Source organism: Carassius gibelio, chromosome A18 (genome assembly GCF_023724105.1).
Source record: "Carassius gibelio isolate Cgi1373 ecotype wild population from Czech Republic chromosome A18, carGib1.2-hapl.c, whole genome shotgun sequence".
Classification (NCBI taxonomy): domain Eukaryota; kingdom Metazoa; phylum Chordata; class Actinopteri; order Cypriniformes; family Cyprinidae; genus Carassius; species Carassius gibelio.
Genome location: NC_068388.1, coordinates 1,531,660 through 1,557,996, shown reverse-complemented (window position 1 = coordinate 1,557,996; position 26,337 = coordinate 1,531,660). Strand labels below are relative to the sequence as shown.

At 31.6% G+C, this 26,337-nt stretch overlaps 1 protein-coding gene and 1 long non-coding RNA gene across 2 annotated transcripts in view; both read left to right on the top strand.

The window, feature by feature from the left end:
- The first annotated feature begins 1,566 nt into the window (after positions 1 to 1,566).
- Positions 1,567 to 2,735, top strand: LOC127934269 (uncharacterized). Its single transcript, XR_008147740.1, has 2 exons — positions 1,567 to 1,839; positions 2,016 to 2,735. It is a non-coding gene; the product is annotated as an uncharacterized LOC127934269 (long non-coding RNA).
- Positions 2,736 to 3,176: 441 nt separating this feature from the next.
- Positions 3,177 to 26,337, top strand: part of pepd (peptidase D) — a 44,938-nt gene continuing 21,777 nt past the window's right edge. Inside the window, exons 1-9 of the mRNA XM_052531534.1 lie at positions 3,177 to 3,313; positions 4,153 to 4,339; positions 7,574 to 7,701; positions 8,915 to 8,978; positions 13,027 to 13,074; positions 14,254 to 14,315; positions 15,881 to 15,925; positions 18,457 to 18,532; positions 23,842 to 23,888. Of these exons, the coding sequence (XP_052387494.1) occupies positions 3,297 to 3,313; positions 4,153 to 4,339; positions 7,574 to 7,701; positions 8,915 to 8,978; positions 13,027 to 13,074; positions 14,254 to 14,315; positions 15,881 to 15,925; positions 18,457 to 18,532; positions 23,842 to 23,888 (674 nt within the window). The 5' untranslated portion in view covers positions 3,177 to 3,296. The remainder of the gene's footprint in view (positions 3,314 to 4,152; positions 4,340 to 7,573; positions 7,702 to 8,914; positions 8,979 to 13,026; positions 13,075 to 14,253; positions 14,316 to 15,880; positions 15,926 to 18,456; positions 18,533 to 23,841; positions 23,889 to 26,337) is intronic.

The following is a 26,337-nucleotide window of genomic DNA, read 5'->3' as shown; positions in this document are numbered from 1 at the left end:
AACAAGTCAATGTAGTTTCATGAATTTGAAGACACCGGAAAGAAACTTTAGCTCACAGATGCTGGTGAGATCAGGCTCCAGCTGTTTTCATGGATCCTCACGACAGAAGCACAGATGCATGCTGGGATCTGAATGCTCTCAAACACCAGGACCATGCCTTTCAGCAAAATCAGATGTTTCTACATGCAGCGTGTGTCTCTCTCTGAGGAGACGGGGCTCTTATACTGCTGTAGATGCTCAGATATCAGAGCAGTCCTTGAGACCCTATTTCAGAGGCAGCTGTGTGTGTGTGTGTGTGTGTGTGTGTGTGTGTGTGTGTAAAAGAGAGAGAGACAGATAGAGAGCAAGTGTGTGTGTGTGTGTGTGTGTGTGTGTGTGTTAGTGTGTGTGTGTGTGTGTGTAAAAGAGAGAGAGACAGATAGAGAGCAAGTGTGTGTGTGTGTGTGTGTGTGTGTGTAAAAGAGAGAGAGACAGATAGAGAGCAAGTGTGTGTGTGTGTGTGTGTGTGTGTGTAAAAGAGAGAGAGACAGATAGAGAGCAAGTGTGTGTGTGTGTGTGTGTGTGTGTGTGTAAAAGAGAGAGAGAGACAGATAGAGAGCAAGTGTGTGTGTGTGTGTGTGTGTTAGTGTGTGTGTGTGTGTAAAAGATAGAGAGACAGATAGAGAGCAAGTGTGTGTGTGTGTGTGTGTGTGTGTGTGTGTAAAAGAGAGAGAGAGACAGATAGAGAGCAAGTGTGTGTAAAAGAGAGAGAGAGACAGATAGAGAGGTAGTGTGTGTGTGTGTGTGTGTGTGTGTGTGTGTGTGTGTGTGTGTGTGTGTGTGTGTGTGTGTAAAAGAGAGAGAGAGACAGATAGAGAGGTAGTGTGTGTGTGTGTGTGTAAAAGAGAGAGAGAGACAGATAGAGAGGTAGTGTGTGTGTGTGTGTGTAAAAGAGAGAGAGAGACAGATAGAGAGCAAGTGTGTGTGTGTGTAAAAGAGAGAGAGAGACAGATAGAGAGGTAGTGTGTGTGTGTGTGTGTGTCTGTAAAAGAGAGAGAGAGACAGATAGAGAGCAAGTGTGTGTGTGTGTGTGTGTGTGTGTGTAAAAGAGAGAGAGAGACAGATAGAGAGGTAGTGTGTGTGTTAATATTTCTAGAGAGAAAGAAATATAAAATATAATTAAATGATATATTTCTTAATACTATCATATTAATATAAATCATGTCTAACATATGCACATATAATATATAAAATATATATAATATTTTGAGTCAATCTTAATTTTTTAACAGCTGTTAATCTGTTTTATTGCTATATTAGATAAAGCAATTAAATAAAATAATATTTTTCACATTTATTATTATTATTATATTTTTTATTTTCTAAACTTTGTTTAGGCATTTATTTATTTACATTTTAATATAGAATATATATATATATTTTATATTTTTACATTTTACATTTTTTTAAATATTTCTAGAGAGAAAGAAATATAAAATATAATTAAAATGATATATTTATAAATACTATCATATTAATATAAATCTTATCTTATATAAATATAAATATTTTGAGTCAATCATTTTTTAACAGCTGTTAATTTGTTAGATATTAGATAAAGCGATTGAATAAAGTGTGTGGTTTTTCTTTGTCTTTTTGGCATTTATTTATTTAAATTTTAATTTAGAATATATATTTTTTTTTTATAGACCCCTGTATATATCAACAGGGCTGCTGATCATCAACCAACCTGATGAATGAAAAAAGCTAATCAGCAAGACTATGTGGATGCAATTACAACATCAAAGCCACAGGGCTCTTTAAAAACCACCAGAAGAAAGTCCTCACCGGCATTTCGAGGTAACTGTATGCAAATTCATCCCTGATGGAGTCATGTGGTTATCTGTCACGAGAAACATTAGACAAAGCAAAGCAGAATGAGCTTAAATGCATCCGTTTCTCAGACTTTTATTAAATCTGTAATGCATTCTCTGCAGGGAATGTGATCGTGTTTTTTACTGCTGTTCTTATTTTAGAGTTTGGGGCTGAACGAAGCCGATGATAAGATCCACAGATCCAGGCCTGACGAAAAGGGACACATCCTGAAAGGATTAAATGATACAAAAAGAGCGATGATACAGCAGTAGATTGTGTTGTGCATCTTCAAATTGTCTTTTAATTTCCTCGAGGAGAAAAACTTGTAATGATGCTGCTGAAATCCCTCTCTCGGGCTCAAAGCGCCATCGCTGTGTGATGTTCAGAGGAATTATGAAGCAATGAAAGATGAAAATCTCATTTGAGCAGATGCTTTGGCTTTGTGTTATGCTAAACTTTATATAATACTAGTTTATAGATCTATCAGAATGTTTTACACAGAGCGACATCAACAGAGACAACAACTTAAAAAAGCATTTCTTGTTCATTTTGCATTGCACAAATGAAAAACTGAATCTTGTTTCCAAAACTGTTTTAATCTCAAATGTGCACTGAACTGGACAAAGTCTACTTGAAAATGCATAATCGTTTTAATTCCCACTTTTGAGGAGGATGAATGTCAAGTTCACCCTTTATCAACCTTTTCTTTTTTCTTTATTAAATTAAGCAGCATTGTTTTGATTGGAATAAATTGCACATTAAACCAGGAACATGGTAAACAGGTCACTTTTGATTTTGTGTTGCAAAGATTGCATTAGTAATTGGCAGTGATTAGTGTAAATGCATTTTCATTTAAAAAGTAAAATAAAATGAATATCCCATGCAAGTCCTCATATTCATCATGACATTAATATCAGCACTTGAAATCCCACTGAATCTCAAGAATATTTAATATATATATTTAATATAATATATATATATATATATATATATATATATATATATATATATATAATTTTTGTGTTTAATATTGTTATATATTTTTTTGCTGCTGCTGCTGACGGTGAGAATCTCCTTATAGGCCCAGTGGAGTCTTGTGAATTATTTTTTTTTAAATATATATAATAGGTATAATAGGCCTGTGGGGTTTGTTGTTTGTTTTTAAAGCAGTTGAATAATTTCCGAGTGAGTTATATATATAGATATAATAAAAATGTGCCTTTAGTGATCATGCATATTCACACACGGGATAAGTGTGATCAATTACATCGATGCAAACTAATAAATTACAATGTTTCCCGTATGTTGTTGTTGTTTTTCAGTAACTTCATTAGTCAGCATTGGCTGTGCTCGCACACAGGATACACGAGTGCGCGGTCACGTGATGACTGACCAGCTGCTCGCGGTCACGTGACTCGATCTCTCACACGAGCAGCAGCAGCATGGCATCTTCACAGCAGTGAGTTTCTCCTGTTTTAATTTACTCTAGATTTCGCTTTTATTCATAATCACGAGATAGCTGATTGTTGAACGCTCGCGAGGCGTGCTGTGCTTCTGCGCATGCGTGTTTCCACGTGTTCAGAATCCAGAAATCTTGCAGAAGTTGGTGTTTTTGTCTTAGTTTCGCGTTTCTGTTTTTATTTTGCGAATAAAAACAAATTCTGATTGATTTTCGGTGGTGTAAATTTTCTTACAAAACCGGACTAATGCATTAGTACAATACTATAGTACAGGGTCAATGGAAGTTGGCCAAAGTATGTCTAAAGTTTGTTTTATTGAAGCATTTTGTGTATGTTTTCTTTTATTATTATTATTATTATTATTTTTTTATTATTACGTTATTATTTGTGGAAGTTAATGTGAAATAATATATTATTTTTACTATTTAAAAAAGTATTACTTTCAACTGTTATATTGTATTTCATGTCTATCAGTGACACTGAAGACTGAGAAATGATGCTGAAAATCCATCTGTGCATCCCAGAAATAAATTGCATTTGAATTCTTCTATCCCTTTAAGTTTTGCCTGATGTTTTTCAGCTCTTCTAGCAGAAAGAATTCCTCTGTCATCATGGGATCGAATCCAGCTCTTGCATAACAGTCACAAGCTCTCAGTTTCATCTCAGCAGATTTTTTGAGCACGATTGTGTGTGTAGCAACCATTAACACAGTTTGTGTGTATATTAAATAAATAGAAAAGCAAAAGATCTTTTAGTTTGTGGTTGAAGTGCATGCTCCCAGTATTGATTTGCAGTGTTTTCTTGAGGGACATGTATGTGTTTGTGTCGTGTGTGACAGGAAGGCAGTGTTTTGGCTGGGAAAGGACACTCTGAGGGTTTCGGCCGCCCTGTTTGCAGAGAACCGAGAGCGATTGTGTCGAGGCCTGAGAGCTGAGAAGGATCTTCAGGATGGATCTGTGCTGGTTCTTCAGGGAGGAGAACAGAAGCAGAGATACTGCACTGACACCGATGTGCTCTTCAGACAGGTGCGACTATCAAAACACACGCTTCATTAAGCACCTGATCACGATTATTCAATCCAATCACTATCATTCAAGAAAGCCACAATTATTGTGCAGTTTAAGTCTAATTCACAGTTTGCCATCCAAATATAAGTGCTAAACGAAGTGCCATTCATTTTTTTTATTATTATTATTTTATGCACAATGAAGTCAAAAACACACATTAGTTTTAGACTGTGCATGACTTGAACAAAATAGAATTACATCTTTAATTGCGATTATTTGTATGAAATAAATTTGTGACAGACCCAGCTAATTAATTAAAAAGTTGTATTTGTTAATAATATAAAATTGACTCAATATGACCAAAGAACAGTTTTATTAACTAACTTTAAAAAAGATAAATTAATAAATTATATATATATATATATATATATATATATAATAAAATGTATCATACACTTTTTTTTAATTATTTAAAATAGTTTATTTGTAAATATTTATTTATATTTTATTTTAATAAATATTTATTAAAATTATTAATTTTGTCATTTAAATAATTTCTTATTTATTTATTTAAACTTTGTTTTAAATAAATATACATTGAAAATTATTACTCATTGTTAGATAATCTATTAACTAATTTTAACTAAGTTATTATTTTTAACTAAAACTGAAGCTAAAATTAAAATAATTTTAAAAAGCATACTTGAAATAAAGTTTTATTTAAATGCTATTTCAGCGAGTTGCCAAGGCACATTTCTCGTTTTTATTTAATTGAACTTTTACTAAAAATTATCTATTAAAATAACTAAACTAAAAACATTGAAAATAGCATAAAAAATACAAAAGCACAACAAAATTATTAAAAATGTAACTAAAATGAAATTGTGAATAAAAACTACAATATAATGTATTTCAATTAGACTAAAATAACACTGAATGGGACATTATTGTAAAGTGATACCAAACTTTTTACTTTAATCTGAAAACTTTAAAAAACTATTAAATAATAAAAAAGCACCTGATTTTTGTGACTTGTGATCGATGCATTTACAGCATGCATCAACACGCTCTTTTGTTTCTAAATGATTATTGAGTGTTCGTAAGTGGTGCTATTGTTTATGTTATGCTAAATGATAATTTGTGTTGGCAAGAGGCGTGTGAGTTCAGACCTTTTATTTCAGCTCAACGCTTGGGTGTCTGATAGAGACCCCTAATTAACTGCATTTACATAAATTGATTGAACATAATGAGCAGCGTGTTTCTCATTCATTAGCTACAGAAACGTGCTCATCCTGTGTTGTTTTGGCAGAGATTGTCTCATGCAGCGAGGCTTGCGTTTGAGTTTTGTGATGTTTACTACTCGAGGGCTTCCTGCTTTCTTCATAATTTAACTGTAAATAATTCATAAGCATTAATTTGCTTGTCTTGTGTTGTAGTTTTTGCTTCTTTTTGAAGTGTTGATATGCACATTTGTGATTTGAATAAAATGCATGGCACTTTTCTAATTTGTGCGTGTGAGTTTGCACGTATCCTGCGGTGGTTTTGTTGCAATGCTCTGTTACGAAATCCTCTGAACGCACACAAACTCTGTAATGCACTTAAGACGATAAAATGAGTCGAACACAAAGGCGTGGATTTGATTATCAGCCTCGGCACAGAAGAAGATTGACTAAGAATGGTCTCATTATTATTCATGAGGGTGAATTTGAATTAAATTGGCTGCTACCTACAAGATGTTGAACTGGAATTCAACACAACAGAGAGCTTTCATTAGTTCTACACAAGTACAACAAAAGCTTTGCAACCAGTTTCCAACTTTTGATTGCGTTCGTTCGTTCGTTCAGTCAGTTGTTAATTCGTTCGTTTGTTCAATCATTCATTTATTTAGATGTTTATTCATTCATTTGCTCATTCATTGATTGATTCATTCAGTTGTTCATTCTTCCATTCGTCCATTCATTGATTGATTCATTGATTGATTGATTCATTCATTCAGTTGCTCGTCCGTTCATTCATTCATTCATTCAGTTGTTCATTCTTCCATTCGTCCATTCATTGATTGATTCATTCATTGATTGATTCATTCATTCAGTTGCTCGTCCGTTCATTCATTCATTCATTCATTCAGTTGTTCATTTTTCCTTCGTTTGTTCAATCATTCATTTTAGTTGTTCATTCATTCATACATTTGTCCATTTGTCCATTCGATTGATTGATTAATTAATTCATTCAGTTGTTAATTTGTCCGTTCATTCATTTTTGTTCGTTCGTTCATTTGTTCGTTCGTTCGTTCGTTCATTCGTTCATTCATTCAGTTGCTCGTCCATTCATTCATTCATTCATTCAGTTGTTCATTTATTCATTCATTCATTTTTAAATTATTTGTATTTTTAACGTTTTATGTATTTTTTGATTTATCATTTTTTTGTCTAATGTAAAAATAAAATAAATAATACCATTTTAAATGATAGAAAATAATGAATTTAAAAAGGTAAAAATGCTAAAATTATTTACAATTTATCATATTTTATAATCATAATATTTTTTATTATATATTAGATGATATTACAATTTATAATATATTTATTAGTTTAATGTTTTAACATTATTATTATTATATTTTTTATTATTTTAAATAGGTTATTTGTTTTATAATTTTTTTAATATATTAATTGTATCTTTTTTTTTATTATTTATTTTTATCATTTTAAAAATATTGTTTATTTTTTCATTTCATATTTTTTTTAAATTAATATGCATTTATTTAATTATTAATATCTGGAAAATGTGATGTGTTTAACATGTTCATACCAACAAATTAAATCTGTTATTTAAACATCTACTCTTATGGCACTAGCAAGACTTTTCTTCGATTTTTATTTTTTATCTTGTTTGCTTGTTAGTTACTTCAGACTGCTGCTCAGTGATTCCAATCAATGACCCGAATGAGAAAACTGAACGTAGAAGAAGACCTTAGCAATTTGTGCATTGTGTGTAATGCATTGCCTTATGATTGCATTCAGGCAAATTTTGTAGCCCAGCAATGCATAAAATCATTCTTCACACCTAAATCCACAATAAACAAAAACCAATGTTACATAATTAACCATTTGTATCAATAACACTGAATAGTGTCTGTGTTATGGCTTATTGACAGGTTACACACGTGTAGAGTGTGTGTGTGTGTGTGTGTGTGTGTGTGTATGTAAATGAGTCACTTGATGCTGTAGAGATCTGTGTGTCGCTCTGCAGGAGTCGTTTTTCCACTGGACCTTCGGTGTGACGGAGGCTAACTGCTACGGTGCCATCGACGTCGACTCCAAGAAATCCATCCTGTTTGTTCCCAAACTGCCGGAGAGCTACGCCACATGGATGGGCGAGTGCGTGACGCTCCCGTTCAGGATTTGATTCACTTTGGAGACTGCAAACATTTAATCTTTACATCTTTTTATAGTTTCACCAGAATGTATTTGTCAGTTTCCTTCTGAAACCCCTTTGATTTATTTAATTAAATTATAAATTAAAAAATGAATATTCCTGGTTTGATAAGCGATGCTGTTTTTACTGATTACTGAAGAAAAATATTTGGAGAATAATGAAATGGTTGACCTATATAGTAAATATTTCGATTATTTTTTTTAAAGTTATTATATTTATATTTTAAATATTTGTATTAAAATAAATGTGTATTGTATAAATGTAAATGTTAAACATGTACACATAAATATTTCATAAACCGTAAATATATATATTTAAAATACATAATATAAAAATATATATTCTAAAAATGTCTACTTTTATATTTTTTATATTTATTAGATTATTATAAGGATATGCTAATTATTATTTATATTTTTATATTTATATTTAAATAAGTATGTAATACATAAATTTGTATTGCATTTTTTAACACATTACATTTTTGTATTTAAAATGTATATATTCAACATATAAGGATATATATATATATATATATATATATATATATATATATGTAAATGTATTATTAGATTAATAATAATAATAATAGATTAATAATACTATTTATATATATCTGTTTAATCGTTATACAAAAGTTCAGTGTCAGTAGTGTTTTTTAAATGTTTTAATGCAAGTCTCTTCTGTTCACCAAGAATGCATTTATTTAATTTAAAATACACAAAAAATGAAATATTATTAAAATTTACAATAACTGTTTCCTATGTAAATATCTGTTAAAGTGTAATTTATTTCTGTGATGCTCCGCAGTGTTTTCAGCATCATTCCTCCAGTCTTCAGTGTCACGTGATCTTCAGAAATCATTCTGATATGATGATTTACTGCTCAAGTAACATTTCTGATTTAATGTGCAGTTTGAAAAGGAGTGCATGATTTCTTCACTTCCAAGAAGCAAACACACTTTCACATCAAGAGTTCATTTACTTGATGATCTGAGGACTGAAGAGAATGCAGTATTTGTCCAACAGAGTATCTGTTTCCATCAGAGTAACCATTAAAATAAATCTTGTTTGATCTTTTAATAACAAGAAGGATCTTAACAAAATGTATCAACTTCATGGGAAGTTCTCATTAAAGCTGGATCTGTCTTGACAGGATCTATCCTCGTGAACACTTCAAGGAGAAATACGCCGTCGATGAGGTGCATTACACCACTGACGTAAGTACACTTTTTTTTTTTTTTTACTGTAAAACTAGTTTTTTTTTACTGTACAACAAGGTTTTTTTTTACTGTAAAACTGTACAACTAGGATTTTTTTTACTGCAAAACTAGGATTTTTATTGTAAAACTGTTTTACTGTACAACTAGTGTTGTTTTTTACTTAAACTATACATCTGTGTTTTTACTGTAAAACTGGGGGTTTTACTGTACAAAAATGTTTTTTTACTGTAAAACTGTACAACTAGGATTTTTTTTACTGCAAAACTAGGATTTTTACTGTACAACAGGGTTTTTTACTGTACAACTGTACAACTAGGATTTTGTTACTGCAAAACTAGGATTTTTACTGTAAAACAGGGTTTTTTACTGTACAACTAGTGTTGTTTTTTACTTAAACTATACATCTGTGTTTTTACTGTAAAACTGGGGGTTTTACTGTACAAAAATGTTTTTTTTTTACTGTAAAACTGTACAATTATGGTTATTTACTGTAAAACTAGGGTTTTATTGGTATTATGCAGCAAAAAGTGTCTTGTACTTGTTCATTAGGTTTGTTTTCTATTATAATGTATAATACAGATTAGTGTTTATATTATGATAAATTATATTTCTTTAGTGGCCTGAGCCAGTTTTGTTTTCTGCAAATTTATTATTTAATTAAAAGATTATTATTATTAATTTATAAATTTTTTAATATGGAATGTTTTTATATTGTTTAGTATTTTTACTATACATATATATAATTTTATATATATATAAAACTTAATTTTATTTCATTTCCGAATATTTTATTTTTTTGTTATTTTATTTAGCTATATTTTAAGTTTATCAGAATGAAATGTACAGCATAAAACGATGCACATGAAAGTGTCAGGTAGAGATTTTGTGATTAGTCTAAATATTTTGGATTGCATCGATTGTGCCAGAATATCTCGAACTGTAGTCGACGCTGTAATTGCAGCTAGTAGGTAATCTAGTAATAATAGTCTATGTGTTATGTTCTGGTTCGGGTTGTGCATGCTGATGTAGACGAGTCAGACGGACGTTGCATCACGTCTCTTTGTCAAGCATGACTTCAGATGCAAACAAAGTGATTTTTTTTTGTGTGTGTTTTCTGTGCTTCATTGCATGCGTCTGTACCAATGCATCACAATTCCTCCTCTGCTCTTTTCTTCTCTCTGAGTGTTAATGACCTTCTCCTGAGGTTCCTCTCAGCGCTGCGTAAACAGATCATTTGAGAAGGCAAACAGAGCAGCTGGGAGCAGAAAATAGAGAGATATCTGTAATCTGAGAAAACAAATGAAATCTCTAATGCAAATGCACTAAAGGAACACCCAAAAAAACAGTTTTGTGTTTGTTACTGTTGTGAAAATGAACTTGACGTGTTGCTCTTGAAACAAAGTTCAGTTCATTCAGATGTTGTTTTTCCGTTTAGATTTTTGCATGTTGAATAAAATCAAACCAATTAAATAAAAATTATCAATAGCTGAAATGAAATAACAATGCACTGATGTAAAATAAAAATATAGGAAGACAAAGTCATTTCTGATTTTTCAAAGCAAAATTTCTCATTTTTGTTTATTTTAAGTTGACGCACAAAAATAACTGAAAGTAAATAAAATAAAAATAAAACCATAAAAACATTTTCTTAAACTGAAATTAAATTAACAGTAACAATTTTTAAAATAAACTTATTTCAACTAAAGGCATAATGAAATATAATGCAATAAAATAAAATTTACATGAACTAAAAAAAAACTTATTTTATTTCAGCTGGTTGCAACATTTAAGTTGACACTAAAATAACTAAATTAAATGAAAATAAAAAGAAAACAATAAAAACATTTAACTGAAATAAAATAATAAATAACTGTAAAAAATTTGCAAAGGCAAAATTTCTCATTTTCATTAGTAAAATGTTCTAAAACAACTAAAAATAAACGAAGTAAAAATAAAAATAAAATCAACATTAACTGAAATAATAAAAAAAAAACTTTTTTTATTTCAGCTGCCAAGGTATTGTTTCTCATTTTCATTTAAGTTAAAGTATTAAGATCAATAACACTAAATAAATAAAATATTTTCATTTTACATTTTATTTCAGCAAGTTCCTAAGCTACCCCACCTCCTCAAAAACATTTTTCTAAAGGACATAATGACAGTAATGTTATATGAAAATGTTCATGTTGAAAAATTTGGGAATTGCACTAGGCTACCTGTTTCAGCCACATATATGCCCATTGAAAATGAATGCACTTTAGTACAATGCAAATACATTAAAGGACTAGAGATATGATGACTAGTTGCCTGTAAGTATTGTTATGGTGCAAAAAGTCAAACTTCAGAGGCATGTCATCAATAACCTTTAATGGAATGTAAATGTACATCCAAGATTAGCTGCAGGAATCTGTGAGGGGAATGGACAAGAACATTGGTGCAGGCTTAGTAACAATTACTCTTGTATGGTTGTCTATTTACAATAAACATTATAGTGCTGTCAAAATTAATGATTAATACAAGTGATTAATCAATAACTAAAAATTTAAATTAACTCATAATCCTGATACCTTCTTGATTGATAGCTTCCTGTATTCGGTACATTCGTCTGATATGTCCAGTGTTCGGGGGGTAACGAGTTAAATTTGGTAAAGCCTAGTTATCACAACATTGTCAATCGCGTCGTCAATCGCAAATGCTAATTTATTAAACCGTCTCGCTACCGAACTACCTACAGTAGCTTAATTTGCGGAGTACGAAGAGAAAGCACCCATTTGGTAAATGAGCCAGTGAGAAATAATAACTTTTAAGTTGGGTCCAGTGCGTTTTCGATACTTTTAAAACGGTACCGATGCCTAAACGGTACCTGAACCGATACTTTTTTTAAAAGAGCCACAAAAAAAAAAAAAAAACTATGGATTACATAAAAGGCCGGAATGTCAAATGGAAACACAATTGATTTTGTTTGCATTGATTTTAAGACATTTTGAGCCCATTCATCTCGATCACTGATTTCTGCAACTCATACAATTAGTGTAATTAAGAGTGTTTGACGCCTGCCAGACTCAATTAAGTTTGGATTTTTGTTCAGATGTTTTACGAGTCGGTCGTTTATCTTGCATGTCATTTCTTTCTCCTCACCATCTGTCTTGTGCTTTCAGCAATAGTTTTGGTGTTGTTTTGTTTTTATTAACTCTGATTAGTGTAATATTTCAGTCCTTTGCCGTCTGTTCAGTGTTTATTTTTGATTTTTGATTAAACAGAGTTTGATTAGGACTGATTTAGACTTTTTTTAGATCGTGAATTGCTAGGTTTTTGTTAAATGTGAGCCAAAATCATCACAATTAAAAGAATCAAAGACTTAAACTACGTCACTCTGTGTGCATTGAATTTATTTAATACACGAGTTTCACAATTTGAGTTGAATTACTGAAATAAATGAACTCTCCACAATATTCTATTTCATTGAGATGCACCTGTATGTGTGAAAGTGCATGATCCAAACTTTTAAATGTAAAAAAAAAATACATTCATGAATGCAAACATTTTGTAACATGATTATATCATGTGTTCCTTCCCACAATGCTTTGCTCATTCTGCTCACACAACATTATTACGTATTTTCCAGACTATAAGTCGCACATTTTTTCATAGTTTGGCTGGTCCTGCGACTTATAGTCAGGTGCGACTTATTTATCAAAATTAATTTGACATGAACCAAGAGAAATGAACCAAGAGCAAACATTACCATCTCCAGCCGCCAGAGGGCGCTCTATGCTGCTCAGTTCTCCTGTAGTCTACACTGAACACATAGAGCGCCCTCTCGTGGCTGGAGACGGTAATGTTTTCTCTTGGTTCTAAATAAATGCGACTTATAGTCCAGTGCGACTAATATATGTTTTTTTCCTCATCATGATGTATTTTTGGACCGATGCGACTTATACTCAGGTGCGATTTTATAGTCTGAAAAATACGGTATGTTGATTTTCCCTGATATTCCTGCAAAGCCAATGCAAGGATCCGCTCTAATGAAAGCTTTCGTCCACAGATTGCTGATGTTCTGACCGAGATGAAGCCGAGTGTCCTGCTCACACTGGTGAGATCTTCCTCGTTTACTTCACAAGAAGGATTTCAAGAATTCAAGCATTACTTTGTTTTATTTGGACTACGGTATAAATATATTTAAGATCTTTATCATAAATTTCATGTTAAGTTTATCAAGGTGGCAACCATATATTTTAGTGTTGTTTGGATTATAATGCATATTTACATTTTTATTATTATTATATAGTAATTTACAGAATGGAGTATGCATGAAACACAATAAAATAATATAATTTTTTAATGTAATGTTTTACATGAAAACATAATTATTCAACTATTTATATGATAATATAATAATATATGCAAAAACGTGAAATTTATTTATTAACATTATTATCAAATTTATATTTAATATCTATTTAAGATACTTACATTTCATGTTAAGTCAATCAAGATGGCTTTTGTCTTATAAAAAATTAATTTATTATTATTATTATATACAGTAATTGTAAAGTACATATGCATGTAAAAAAAAGAATATAAATCTTTTATTTTAATGTTTTATAACGTGAAATAAAACTATTATTCAACTATTTATATATTAATGTATACTATATTTATTTATGATAATAAAATTATATATTAAAAAACTAAATTTTATTTATTAATATTTTTATTATCATTTTAATATTTAATCTATGAAATATACTTAAATTTCATGCTAAGTCAATCAAGATGGCTTTTATGACATATTTTTTTTAAATAAACTTTACATTATTATTATAATTTTTGTTATAACAAAATATATTTATTTTATATAATATTCATAATAATATAATATAGATGTACAATATACATCAAAATAAAAAATATTTTATTGAAATATCAATATATTTATGTATCGTAAATTAATTTCTAATAATACATTTATATATTTATAAAACAAAAATGTAAATATATTCTTATTATTGTATTATTAGACACATATATAGTAAGTATTGTAGTTATATTAATAATTATAGCTATAATAATAAATAACATTCATTTATTTTGATGTGAATAGTGACTTGTGCTTGTTTTCATCAGACTCTCTCTCTCTCTCTCTGTGTGTGTGTGTGCGTGTGTGTGTGTGCGTGTGTGTGTGTGCGTGTATGTGTGTGCGCGTGTGTGTGTGTGTGTGTGTGTGTGTGTGTGTGTGTGTGTGTGTGCGTGTGCGTGTGCGTGTGTGTAGCGGGGAGTGAACACTGATAGCGGCAGCACCTGTCGTGAAGCATCCTTTGAAGGCATCAGTCAGTGAGTTTCATCCTTTATTCAGAGCTTTGTTCCTAAACCTCCCTCCAGGGAAAGCTGCTCCGGCGCCCTCTGTGCGCCCGAATAAAACCTCCACCCGTTTAGACTGAGGAACTAAAACACTCTGAACCGAACGAGGAATATTCTGAGATATTAGATCTGACCCTGTAACATTTAAACATGAGAAATAATCAAAATATCATATGTTTCAAAGTGCACAAAAACACAAACAAAGTTTTGTTCAGTAGTAAAAAGTGTCTGTAGTAACTGCATTGGCAGCATTGATATTTTAGTATGATGGAGATACTATTATAGATTTTTTTTAATATATATTTTCTTTAAAGTTTTAGTAATTTTGCTGTTTTGTAATTGTTTAGTAGTTTTTTGTAATTTTTGTTTAATATATATATTAAATATATATATATATATATATATATATATATATATATATATATATATATATATATATATATATATATATATATATATATTTATATATATATATATATATATATATATATATATATATATATAATTTTTTTTTCTTTTTATTAATTTTTATAAAAAAAGTTATTATTTCTTTAGTTACTTTGTTGCATCAAATAAAATAATTTATTTTATTTTATTAGTCTCTGAATCGACTTAAATGTCAGCTGTACACAAACATAAATATACACTAATATTTTGAGATTCCTAGTTTTCATTAAAGTTTTAGTTATTTAGTTTTGTCATTTTTAGTATGTGTATATATAAACATTTTTTCATTTATTTTTATTTTATTACATCACATCAAACTATATTAAATGAGGTGTTGCTCGGTTACTAGCTGAAATAATGTTTTTATTTTATTATACCCTAGTAAGAAAAAAAAAAATGATTCTATAATTTATTTAAAATGCATTTATTTCATACTAAGTATACTTTAAATCCATTAACCTGTTTATTGCCAAATCACTTAAGGCTTACTGATATAACATTATAATTAATCTTTATTTAGAGAATTTCTTTAATGCACATTTCTTAATTGTATGCCTAAAATGTGTATTAAAATCATTGTTAATAAGAATTGTATAATCTTTTAACATTTTCAATTTTTAAATTAAAGATATTTCACGTATATACTTGCTATATTTCCATTTTAACAGAGTGAAATAAACTTCAGTATGTCTTTAGTTGGACCTCATCACTATTTTCACTGTCAATTAAAGAGCATTAAACGCTAGATTAGTTAATAGCATGTTTAATAAACCAAATGTAAAATGCACGGTATGTTTATTAAGCATATAAATATGTAAATGTTTTTTAGTACACTTAGCACAAAATAAATGCATTTTAAATACATTTTAGTATTTTTTATATTTAATTTAAATTTAGTATTTTATTTATAAGACTGTGAACCAAATGTGAAATTTCTTGAGGGATTCGATCTTTAACCATTTATACATATAAATTATGTTAATGTCATTGCATTAGATGTCAGTGCAAATGTCATCTGTAAAAAAAAAACTGAAAAATAAAATAAAAACAAGTCGTACAGACAGTATAGTGTGTTTTCTTCTCTTCTGCAGGTTTCAGGTGAATAATTCCCTGCTGCATCCAGTGATTGTGGAGTGGTGAGTGTCATTTAAATCACATTTCTTAATAACTAAAGCACAAGCTCGTTACTAAAGTCCAATTAACAAAATCAAAGCAGGTTTGCCAGTTTAGAGAAAACACGTCTGATCTTTGATGAAAGGTAAAGTATACGCCAATTACTGGAACGTTTCATCTGTTGGTGTTTTGATTGTCGTGGCATCTTTTTAAAAGTTGGTTCTTCATGTTAGTCTTGTCTTTAATTAACAGAGCATCGTTATGCATTCAGACACTGAACCTGACAGAGATCAGATGTTGATTATTGCTTCATAGAATGGGAGTTTGGTTGAGAAAATGAGATTGATGTAAAGTGCTCTGAGAGCTCTTCACTCTCGTGTGGACAGACTCGGTTTGTCTCTAATGCTCTGCGTGCTTCTCTTGCTGTCGTGTGCATTAGGTTTTCTCCTCTGTTCCTCGCTGGAAAAAGTGGCTCATTACGGTTTACCTTCACTCGCCTGCTATCTTTCTCTAAGAGAGAGTTTAGCTCTTGCTTCTCCATGATGAAGCAGATATTAAAGGCATGCTTAAAAAAAACAAAAAAAAAAACTTTGTTTTGTAACAAAGTAACTTCTCACAAAGTTTCCTCTAACACCAAAATCAATCAAGTAATTTAAATCTGTAAATGTTATCATTTGTTTACAAAACAAACATTATTATTTACTGATGTGGGTGATAAGGCCTTTAAAAAAAATAGCTGGTTTCCATCAAAAACGTGTTAAAGGGGTAAAAATATCTTCTTTAACTGCACTGAAACCAGTGTTATTTTAGTATCATTGAGATACTATTATAGTTTTTATATTATTAAAATTTTAGATAAAGTTTTAGAATTTTTCATGCATGTTTATAAGTAAAATATTTTTGTAATTTATATATACATATGTCTGTATAGTTTCATTAATTTTATTTAACTTTTTACTTTAAAAAAATTCTTCAAGTAAAGCTAAAATTATGCTGAAATAAGTATTTTATATTGTTTTATTTATTTAATTAGTTGATTGATTGTTTTAGCAGCAGACTAAATGCAGATTTTGTTTTTAAGTTTATGAAAACAATTTTTTTCTTTATATTTACAGAAAGACCAGGCACATGCATTAAAAAAGAAAATGATGTCAATTTTGGTTTAATGTTGACATTTAAAGGCGCACACACAAACATTAGTTGTCAGTTTAGACAAGTAAATGTTCTTTATACTCCCAGTTAACATCTGGAGAAGAACAAAGCTGAAACAGATCCATAATTAAGACGTCCATAATCCAAAATAACACTTCCTCCAGTGAAAAAGTGTTCTGGTCTGAATCAGGAGAGAAATCCGTGTGTTAAGTGTTCAGTGCTGCTGAGCTGCTGAGAAGAATCACATGGCAGATCATAACCATGGGTTACTGCAGTGTGTGTGTGTGTGTGTGCAGTGATATATTTAGATGTGTTGTTAGAAAGTTGGCACATTCACACTGAGTCATAGAAGGAGATGTCAAGATACTTCAGTAACGCAGGCAGCATCATTAAGACATAATCGAAGACACTCGGCCAGAAATAGATGGTGGAGGTGATGAAAAAAACACTAACGAGAGACTAAATGCTAATTTTTCTGACGTCAGTCCTGCTGGGTTTAGGCTAAGTTTAGGATTTTAAGTATATCAGCTTCATTCAACTTTAAGGTCAGTAAGTTTGGAGTCAGTACGGAGTTTATTAGAAATGTATTCAGTAAGGCTGTGTTAAATTGATGAAAAGTGACAGTAAATACATTTATAATGTCGACCTTTCTATTCATCTGTGAATACTTTAAGATAAGCAGCACAAATGTTTACAACATTGATGATAATCATAAATGTTTCTTGAGCAGTAAATCATCATATTATTCTGATTTCTGAAGATCATGTGATACTGAAGACTGGAGGAATGATGCTGAAAATACAGCGGAGCATCACAGAAATAAATAACACTTTAACAGAGATTCACACAGAAAATGGCTATTTTAAATTATAATAATTTAAAATTTTTACTGTATTGATCAAATAGAAAACAACTATTTTAAATTATAATAAAATTTTGAATTTTTACTGTATTTTTTGATCAAATAGAAACCGGCTATTTTAAATAATAATAATATTTGAATTTTTACTGTATTTTTTTTATCAAATAGAAACCGGCTATTTTAAATAATAATATTTTGAATTTTTACTGTATTTTTTGATCAAATAGAAACCGGCTATTTTAAATAATAATAATATTTTGAATTTTTACTGTTTTTTTTTATCAAATAGAAACCGGCTATTTTATATTATAATAATATTTCGAATTTTGACTGTATTATTTTATCAAATAAATGCAGCCTTGGTGAGCAAATCTTACCGATCTCAAACTTTTGAACATGCATAGTATATGCACATTTTTTAATTGACTTCATTCTCTGGTAAAGTCACTTTTTAACATGTAGCCTCTTGTAGCATATGTTATATCTTCAAATGCATATTTTTTTATGATTATCATCGCGTTTCTCTCTGTTTGTCTGCAGTCGTTTGCTGAAGACTGACATGGAGCTGGAAGTTCTGCGCTACACCAACCGCATTTCCAGTGAAGCCCACAAAGAGGTAAAATAAGTTTTTAGGCAGATTTCTTCCCCTAAGTTTTCTAATTTGAAAACTGCTGCCCTTAAGACTTTAGTTGGAAGTAGTCAAACCTGATAATTGCTCTGAAACACCAGAACTGCATTTCTCAAAAGGTTCCCAAGCCTCCCATGGTCTCTTTAGGCTTATGATGCTTTTGGGAAATGGGTTTTTCTCGACACAGACAGCTCCGTTTGGGTCACAAGCTGTACGTATGGCACAGTGTTTTTGTGCAAATTACATAGGGAGGATGTTACAGGGGAAAAGCTCATCAAATCTCACTTAAAAACACTATTTGGTTGGAGTTTTAGTCTCTGCTCCTCTGTAAGAAAGCATTTTTAGTCAGATCTGTACTGTATTCTCTTGATGTAAAGCTTCCAAAATCTCATACGTCGTTTGATCAGTATCTAGGCCAGCATTGCATTTATCCTTTTACAGAGACAAGACAATACCAGAATGCTAAACAGCTGATATTTCAGCACAAAATCCTGCATCTAGACCAGGCGCTGCACTGGGGAAAAAAATGATTGCACTCGGAAATTGCTAGTAGATTTCATAATTTCATAAAGTAATGCCTTACTTTACTAGTTATCTGAAAAATGTAATCCAATTACATAACATTACTTGTAGTGTGTTGCCCCCAAAACTGGTTGAAGTAAGCAAAAGTTTATTATAACGATAACGATTTTTGTATTGCATTGGATTTTTTGTATTAAATTTTGTATTGAATGCTAAGCAATAAAAACAAAAAACAATTCTCTTCTAATCTAAGAGATTTCCAGCTCTATTTAAAATTCTGAAATGACTTAAGCATTAATAACGAACGAACCATTTAGTTTGTAGGTGAACTATTTCTTTTAAATTGTAGAAAATACAAAGATTTCCATTTGATTTCGTTCTGCTGTTGTCAGGATTTTTCCACATTGGCGACGGAATCGTAGAAGCTCAATGTACATTTATCCTCGCCTTATTTAATGGAAATAGCCCCAGCACTTCATCAAATCTAGAGTGACCTTGGCAGACCGGGTCGATCTTCAGATGAATGTTTTGAGGCTCTTTTGATGTCTCGTTTCCAGCAATAAAGGCCTCGGCACATATTAACACTCACAGGTCTTCATAAGTGCCAGTCTCTGCCAGAGCTGATGTAGACAAACGTCTCACAGCCGTAAACTCTCGTCTTCTGTTATTGCTGGATATTTGGTTTAAGAGGGACACGAGTCCAGGCTACAATAGAAACACATTGTTTTTTTTAAATGCCGAAATGAGGAACGAGGGATTTTGAAGAGTTCACTGTACGGTCACTTGAAAACGTTGAACAGGAAGAGTTCAGAATAGGGCTGAGAATCCAAATCGAGTTCATATTCAGAATCACTTGCATTTTTTATCGGTTTCGCTAATGGATTTGGGACGCGTCTTATTTTTGTGCTGATGTGAAAGGAGAATGTTTCCAAATATCTTTATTCCTCAGAAATACAGGAAGATTCATTAAAAGAAATCAGGATTAATAAAATTATCGTTGCGTGAAAGCAGATTCTTCAAAACCAAGCGGCGTTCCGACTTCACTTTGTCATTTAATTTTTATTATGCATGGTTCAGTTTTATCTTGTTAATGCATCTTGTATCTTTCTTAGTTCCATGCATGTCCTAAAACACTTGATGAGTGATGTTGTGACTAACAGAACAAATTCTGGGTGATTTTTCTCCTCTTTCTCTCCCCAGATCTCTGGCTCAATGAGTATTTCTGATTCTTGTTTCTTACTAATTTTGGGCGGCGGTTTCCAAAAATAGTGCCTTTTTGCTTTAGCTTGACACATTTACTTACTAAATAGGATGCATTTGTAGTATTTTTGCCTTTACAACCATTTGTAAGGTGAAGTAGTCTTGTATTTTTCTTAATCAACAGAAAAACTGCAGTAAAGATATCTGAGCTTGATTACAGATATTTTTGTTGCAATTTTTTGCATGATTTTATTTTATACTTTTATGCCTGATTTCCTTTTGCTTTGCTCCTTTGCAGATTATAAGTTCAGTTATATATATTTTGAATACTTATTTTATTAAATATATCTATATATTAGAGATTCTCTGATGTATCAGCCAATAATCTGTTATCAACATCGGCCGATAAAAGCAATTATTTGCACTATTTGCCTTTGGCTGATTGTTTAGAAACAGACAATGATTAGTTCTGATTATATCCTAAACTAAACTAAACTATTGGTATCTTTATCGGTTAATATCACTCTGAATTATCGGTTGTCAGTTATCGGCTGAGAAATATAGTATCGGTGCATCTCTAATATATATATATATATATATATATATATATATATATATATATTCTATAATACATTTGAAAATCTTTTGTAAATTAAAGTTTTTGTACTCTGCATTATCAAGTTATAATATTATATATAATATGAGGCATTTTTGCAAGTCAGCAGATTTAATGTTTTTTTTCAAGATTTTTTTTTTTTAAGTACTTTAGAAGATATTTACAATTATTTTCATCCCAGTGGCCCTTATAATAGGTATAAGTTTCTTTATATTCAAGATTTAATTTGTCACGTACACCGTTATATAGTAAATATACATCCAGCAGTGCCATTTAAAATCAGTTCATCTCTGAGGACTGTGCAATTATTTGTAAAGTATGTAACAAAAAACATCAACAGAGATAATAAGTAACTAAAAAAGATGTCTGGGAAGTACAGGACAGTATACAATGGACTTAAACACAAAGTATCAATCTTTATTTGTTGGTGTGAAATCAAATGTGACCTGGATTTGTTCTTGAGTGCTTTCGGGAGATTCATCTGAATGCACCGTGGTCTGTCAGTGATGCTTACAGCAGCAGGTTTCGCTGGTTTGAAATGTAAATGACTGTAAATGCTGATTTTGTCTTTGCGGTAAAGAGCTGAGACGAAGGTCATTTTCAGTCAAGCAGCGATTAAGAGCTCAGCTTCAGTCCAGGACTTTTACTCTTTTACTGAGTCTGACAGGAGCGGATGATAGTTATTTGACCTTTTAACGTCCAGATATGAATAATAGACTGTCTATGTAAATTGTGGTTTTAAGCATTTATATGCCACTAGACATGCCAGAGTCAACCATTTGATTCCCAGATTTAATGCACTGTAAGTCGCTCTGGGTAGATGCATAATGCCACATGCATAAATGTAAACATCTGTCTTTATATTGTGCATCAGTTTAAAGATGCATTAAATAGTTCTATATCTTGAAATTGCATTGATTGTGTCAATCAAGCATGCATTTGTTTATTCTATCCCAGAAAGTTAAACCTATTAAGACAGGACTAGTTTAGTTGGATGACCAAATGGTAAACATGTTTTGCAAACATACTTTGTCAGTGTTTTTCTTGCATATTACAGAAAATGACCATTGGTTCTGCTAACTTGGGTTTTCTCTAGAAGTTTTCTTTATGCACAATTTTCAGATTCAACACAGAAATTAAAGCAAGTGTTTTGCTCTCGTCTTTGCTGCCAAAGAAACTCATTGCTGAAAGCATTGTCAAATTATCCAGTGAAAAACTAATAAAATAATCCAAAGCAGCTTGCATTGCATTCAGGTTATATATTTTATTGGTTTATGCCTCGTAATCAAACCCATAATATTGGAGCACCATTTATTTTATTCAAACTTCAATAGCGTATAACATTAAACTCTGTAACTTTAACTCATTAAGAGTCATTTAGGAAACAAATCCTATCTGAATAGTGCTGACAGCATTGATTTTGTTTGAATAAATGGTATTGTAGCCTAGAACAGTTTAGTTGTATTTCTAGTCGCAGCTCTGAATTATTATATGTATTCCATTGGGTTTCTTGTCACTTTTGGATCTTTCTTTTTTTTTTTGCATGCCTTAAACCCTCCCATTCTTAGCATCTGACAGAAGACAGCTCAGAACACACTGGACCCTTTTATATCATTAATGAGTCCAATTATATTCAGCACAGAATGTACATAGAGGGACAAATGAGGAGTTACTGTGGCGGTGTCTATCCGCTTCACCGTCTCCTCTTCCTCTCGCGGGACATCATTAAAATCCAGCGCTCGACACCTGAGCAGCTCATCGCCGCTGGTTCCCGATCATCCCAAACTCCCAGCGCTCCAGAGCCGCGTCACGTTCACCTGCGCCAGGTGATCTTTCTCAGGAGACCACGACTGTCTGAAACGGCACAAGACCAGTCAAGTGCTCATCTGTCGCTGTTTCCAGCTCACTATTGTTCTTAGAATGGTACAGTAAAAATTATAGTAGTTAGAAATACTTTAACAATTTAAAATTACAAAAATATGACAAGCTATGAAGCAGAAGGAGAAAACCGGTAACTACATTTGTAAGATTGTTTTTTGTTTGTTTTTGAAAGAAGTCTCTTCTGCTCATCAAAAAAATACAGTAAAAATCTGAAATATTATTACAATTTAAAATAATGGTTTTCAATGTAAATATCTGTTAAAATGTAATTTATTTCTGTGATGCGCAGTTGAATTTTCAGCATCATTACTCCAGTCTTCAGTGCCACTGTTTATAATATTCTACTTTTTTTTGCATTTTTGTGAACCATGATAATTTTTTTAAAAGTTCAAATTCATACTTCCATGCTCTTTTTGTCTTATAATTAACATGACATTATTTCCATGACATTATAAATGCTTTTAAATTATGCATTTTTCATTATTCTTTGCAGAACAAAACACTGCAACTAAATTTTCATGAACATCAACTAAATGTAAAATTTTTAATTTTCGTTTGAAAATGATTTTTGACAGAGAAAGTAGAAAGAAATATTTTTTATCACTATTTTTCAGTGTAATGCATCCTGTATTAATTGACACTAAACTTTTGAACTGTAGTATATTCTAGCACAGTTTTATTCCCACAAGCATCATTTTACCCCTGTCACCCAACAAACTAACATTATCTACAACAACCTGATCTCCACTGTCTCCCGGGGATCCTTCAGCGCCGCTATACGAAGTGACTCACGATTCTCGATTGAAATAAAAGCTTCCTAACCTGCAATCATCAAACAGCCCTCATTTCTCTCCGCCTCGCCTCAGATGACTGTTATCTCATCAAATGGATGAGTCTTTCTGTAATTTGAAGGCAATTGCTGGTCATTTTCTCGTTGCCTGTCGGCGAGAGTTCATTGAGATTATTAGACTCTGTCTGGAGAGCGAAGGGAAGCCCTCGGCTGAGGACTGAGGTGGATGACTAATTGAATATTCTGTAGAGTGCTCTTATCTGATTACTGTGTGTGTTTCCTTTGTAGGTGATGAAACGTGTGAAGCCGGGCGTGAAAGAGTATGAGATGGAGAGGTGAGTATTGAATCGTTAATTGATTTAATTGATTGATTGAGCTTCTGGTGTCCTGATTAAATCCTCTCAACGAAAGTGAAGCCTGATGAAGAAAATCACACTCTTTTTCCCATGAACTCGCTCCGAATCGGTCTGTGTTTCCATACGTCTGAGATCCTAGCAAAGTAACTACTTGACTTTATGACCCACAGTGTAGCACAGACTTAGTTTGCTGGTTTTAACTAGATTTTTTAACGTATGAAAACATGCAGTTTTTTTTTTTTGTTGTTGTTGATTTACAACTAATTTGAGTGTGTGCATAACTTCAACTTTTTTTATTTGTAGTGTTTTATACATTTTTTATAGCTGCTTCTCTGTTTTAGAATTTGTTGGATACGTTCCTATTGAATCTAAATAAATTCTGTTATTGGAATTTTAATATTTCACCTTCATTTCTTAATATCTGTACCTAATTTCTTTACATTTTTCACTGTTCTTCACCATTATCTCAGGCCTTTGAAGCCTGTTTTCTGCTGCTTTGAATTTCACTTGAACTGAAATTATCTTATTTTAATTGTTTGTGTTGGTATGGATATAAAGGTATGGTGTGTGTGCATGTACTGAGCAATTAAGTATTTTTTTAATTCGACACTGCACAAAAATAATTATAATAATGCATTGCAATAAATGTCGTTTTTAATCATTGACTTGCCCAAGACATGTAGAATATGGAAAATAATGATTTTTTATGTGTTTTTTCATAGAAAGGAACAGTGACATATAATGTAAAATGCTATTTAAAGGGTTAAAATATTGAAAATAAACTAATTTTGGTTAATTATCAGAATGATTTCTGAAGATCATGTGACACTGAAGACTGGAGGAATGATGCTGAAAATACAGCGGAGCATCACAGAAATAAATTACACTTTAACAGATATCCACATAGAAAACAGCTGTTTTAAATCATAATAATATATATAACTATTTTTACTGCATTTTTGATCAAATAAATAGCCTTGGTGAGCAGAACAGACTTCTTTAACTGACCTCAAACTTCTGAATGTCAATGTAGCAATGCTTTTGTTTCTGTGAAGATGTTTCACCTCAAATCGTGTGTGTGTGTGTGTGTGTGTGTGTGTGTGTGTGTGTGTGTGTGTGTGTGTGTGTGTGTGTGTGTGTGTGTGTGTGTAAATCTGACCACTGCTGTACTGATGTGTGTCGAGCGAGTCGCTGCTTGGCGTGACCTTCCCTGCGGGTCTGTCCTGTAATGACACACACACACACACACACACACACCTGTTTGAGTCTCTCTCTCATTATGTCCAGTCATCAGTGAATCACTGGCTCCTAATGTGACTCTAGGACTGCAGCAGACGCCTAACATTAAAAACCCTCCCAATCCCTGCAGGAAAAAAAAGTTAGAAGAAGATTGGATGGAAATTGGCTTCTCCTGACCACACAGAGAGTGAGAGATTAATGTGGAGGTCATATCCCAGCATGCACTTGGGCGGCCAGAGCTGAGAGGCACGGCATCATTAGAGGAAGCAGATCATGCATCACAATCTGTGAAGATCTGGGAGACCTCTGGACGTCACTTCTTCAGAGGAAAAAACGAGTTGCTCTTATCTTCCACTTCTCCAGCCGCAGATACTGAGAGAAAAGCCCTGGAAAAAGCTGATCAGAAGAGGCACAAAAACACACACACAGATTCTCAATACTCTGAGTCTGTAGTTTACTAGATATTCATTATATAAGAGCTAAAGGTGCTGTAAGTGATGCTTTTGAATATAATGAATAAAATATTACTGCTTCCTGACAGATCATGAGGAATCACAAGAAGAAGTCTCATCTTCTCAGCAGAGATGCATTTGTTTGGTCAAAATTACAGTAAAAATCATATATAATATTGTGATTTAAAATATCTGTTTTCTGTGTGAATCTGTGTTAAAGTGTAATTTATTTCTGTGATGCTCCGCTGTATTTTCAGCATCATTCCTCCAGTCTTCAGTGTCACATGATCTTCAGAAATCATGAAAATATGATGATTTACCGCTCAAGAAACATTTCTGATTATTATCAATGTTGAACACCGTTGTGCTGCTCAATATTTTTGTGGAAACTGTGATGCATTTTATTTTACAGGATTCACAGAAGAACAGCCTTTATTTGAAATAGAAATATTTTGTAACATTATAAATGCTTTATAAGTAGAAGTAATTATTAAAAAACACACACACACACACACACACTTGTAGCACTCACATATTTATATAGACACAGCAGCAAGATGATAACAGCATATACTTGCATTTTATTCCCATGAATCACATTTTCTCATGTATCACAGCATTTTTAACACACATTTTGCTTCCCTATATTTGTAATTGCTTATTAAATTTTTTTTTTTTTTACCAAAGTTCAAGAGAACAGTATTTTTTTGAATTAACAGAAATCAACCACTGAAACG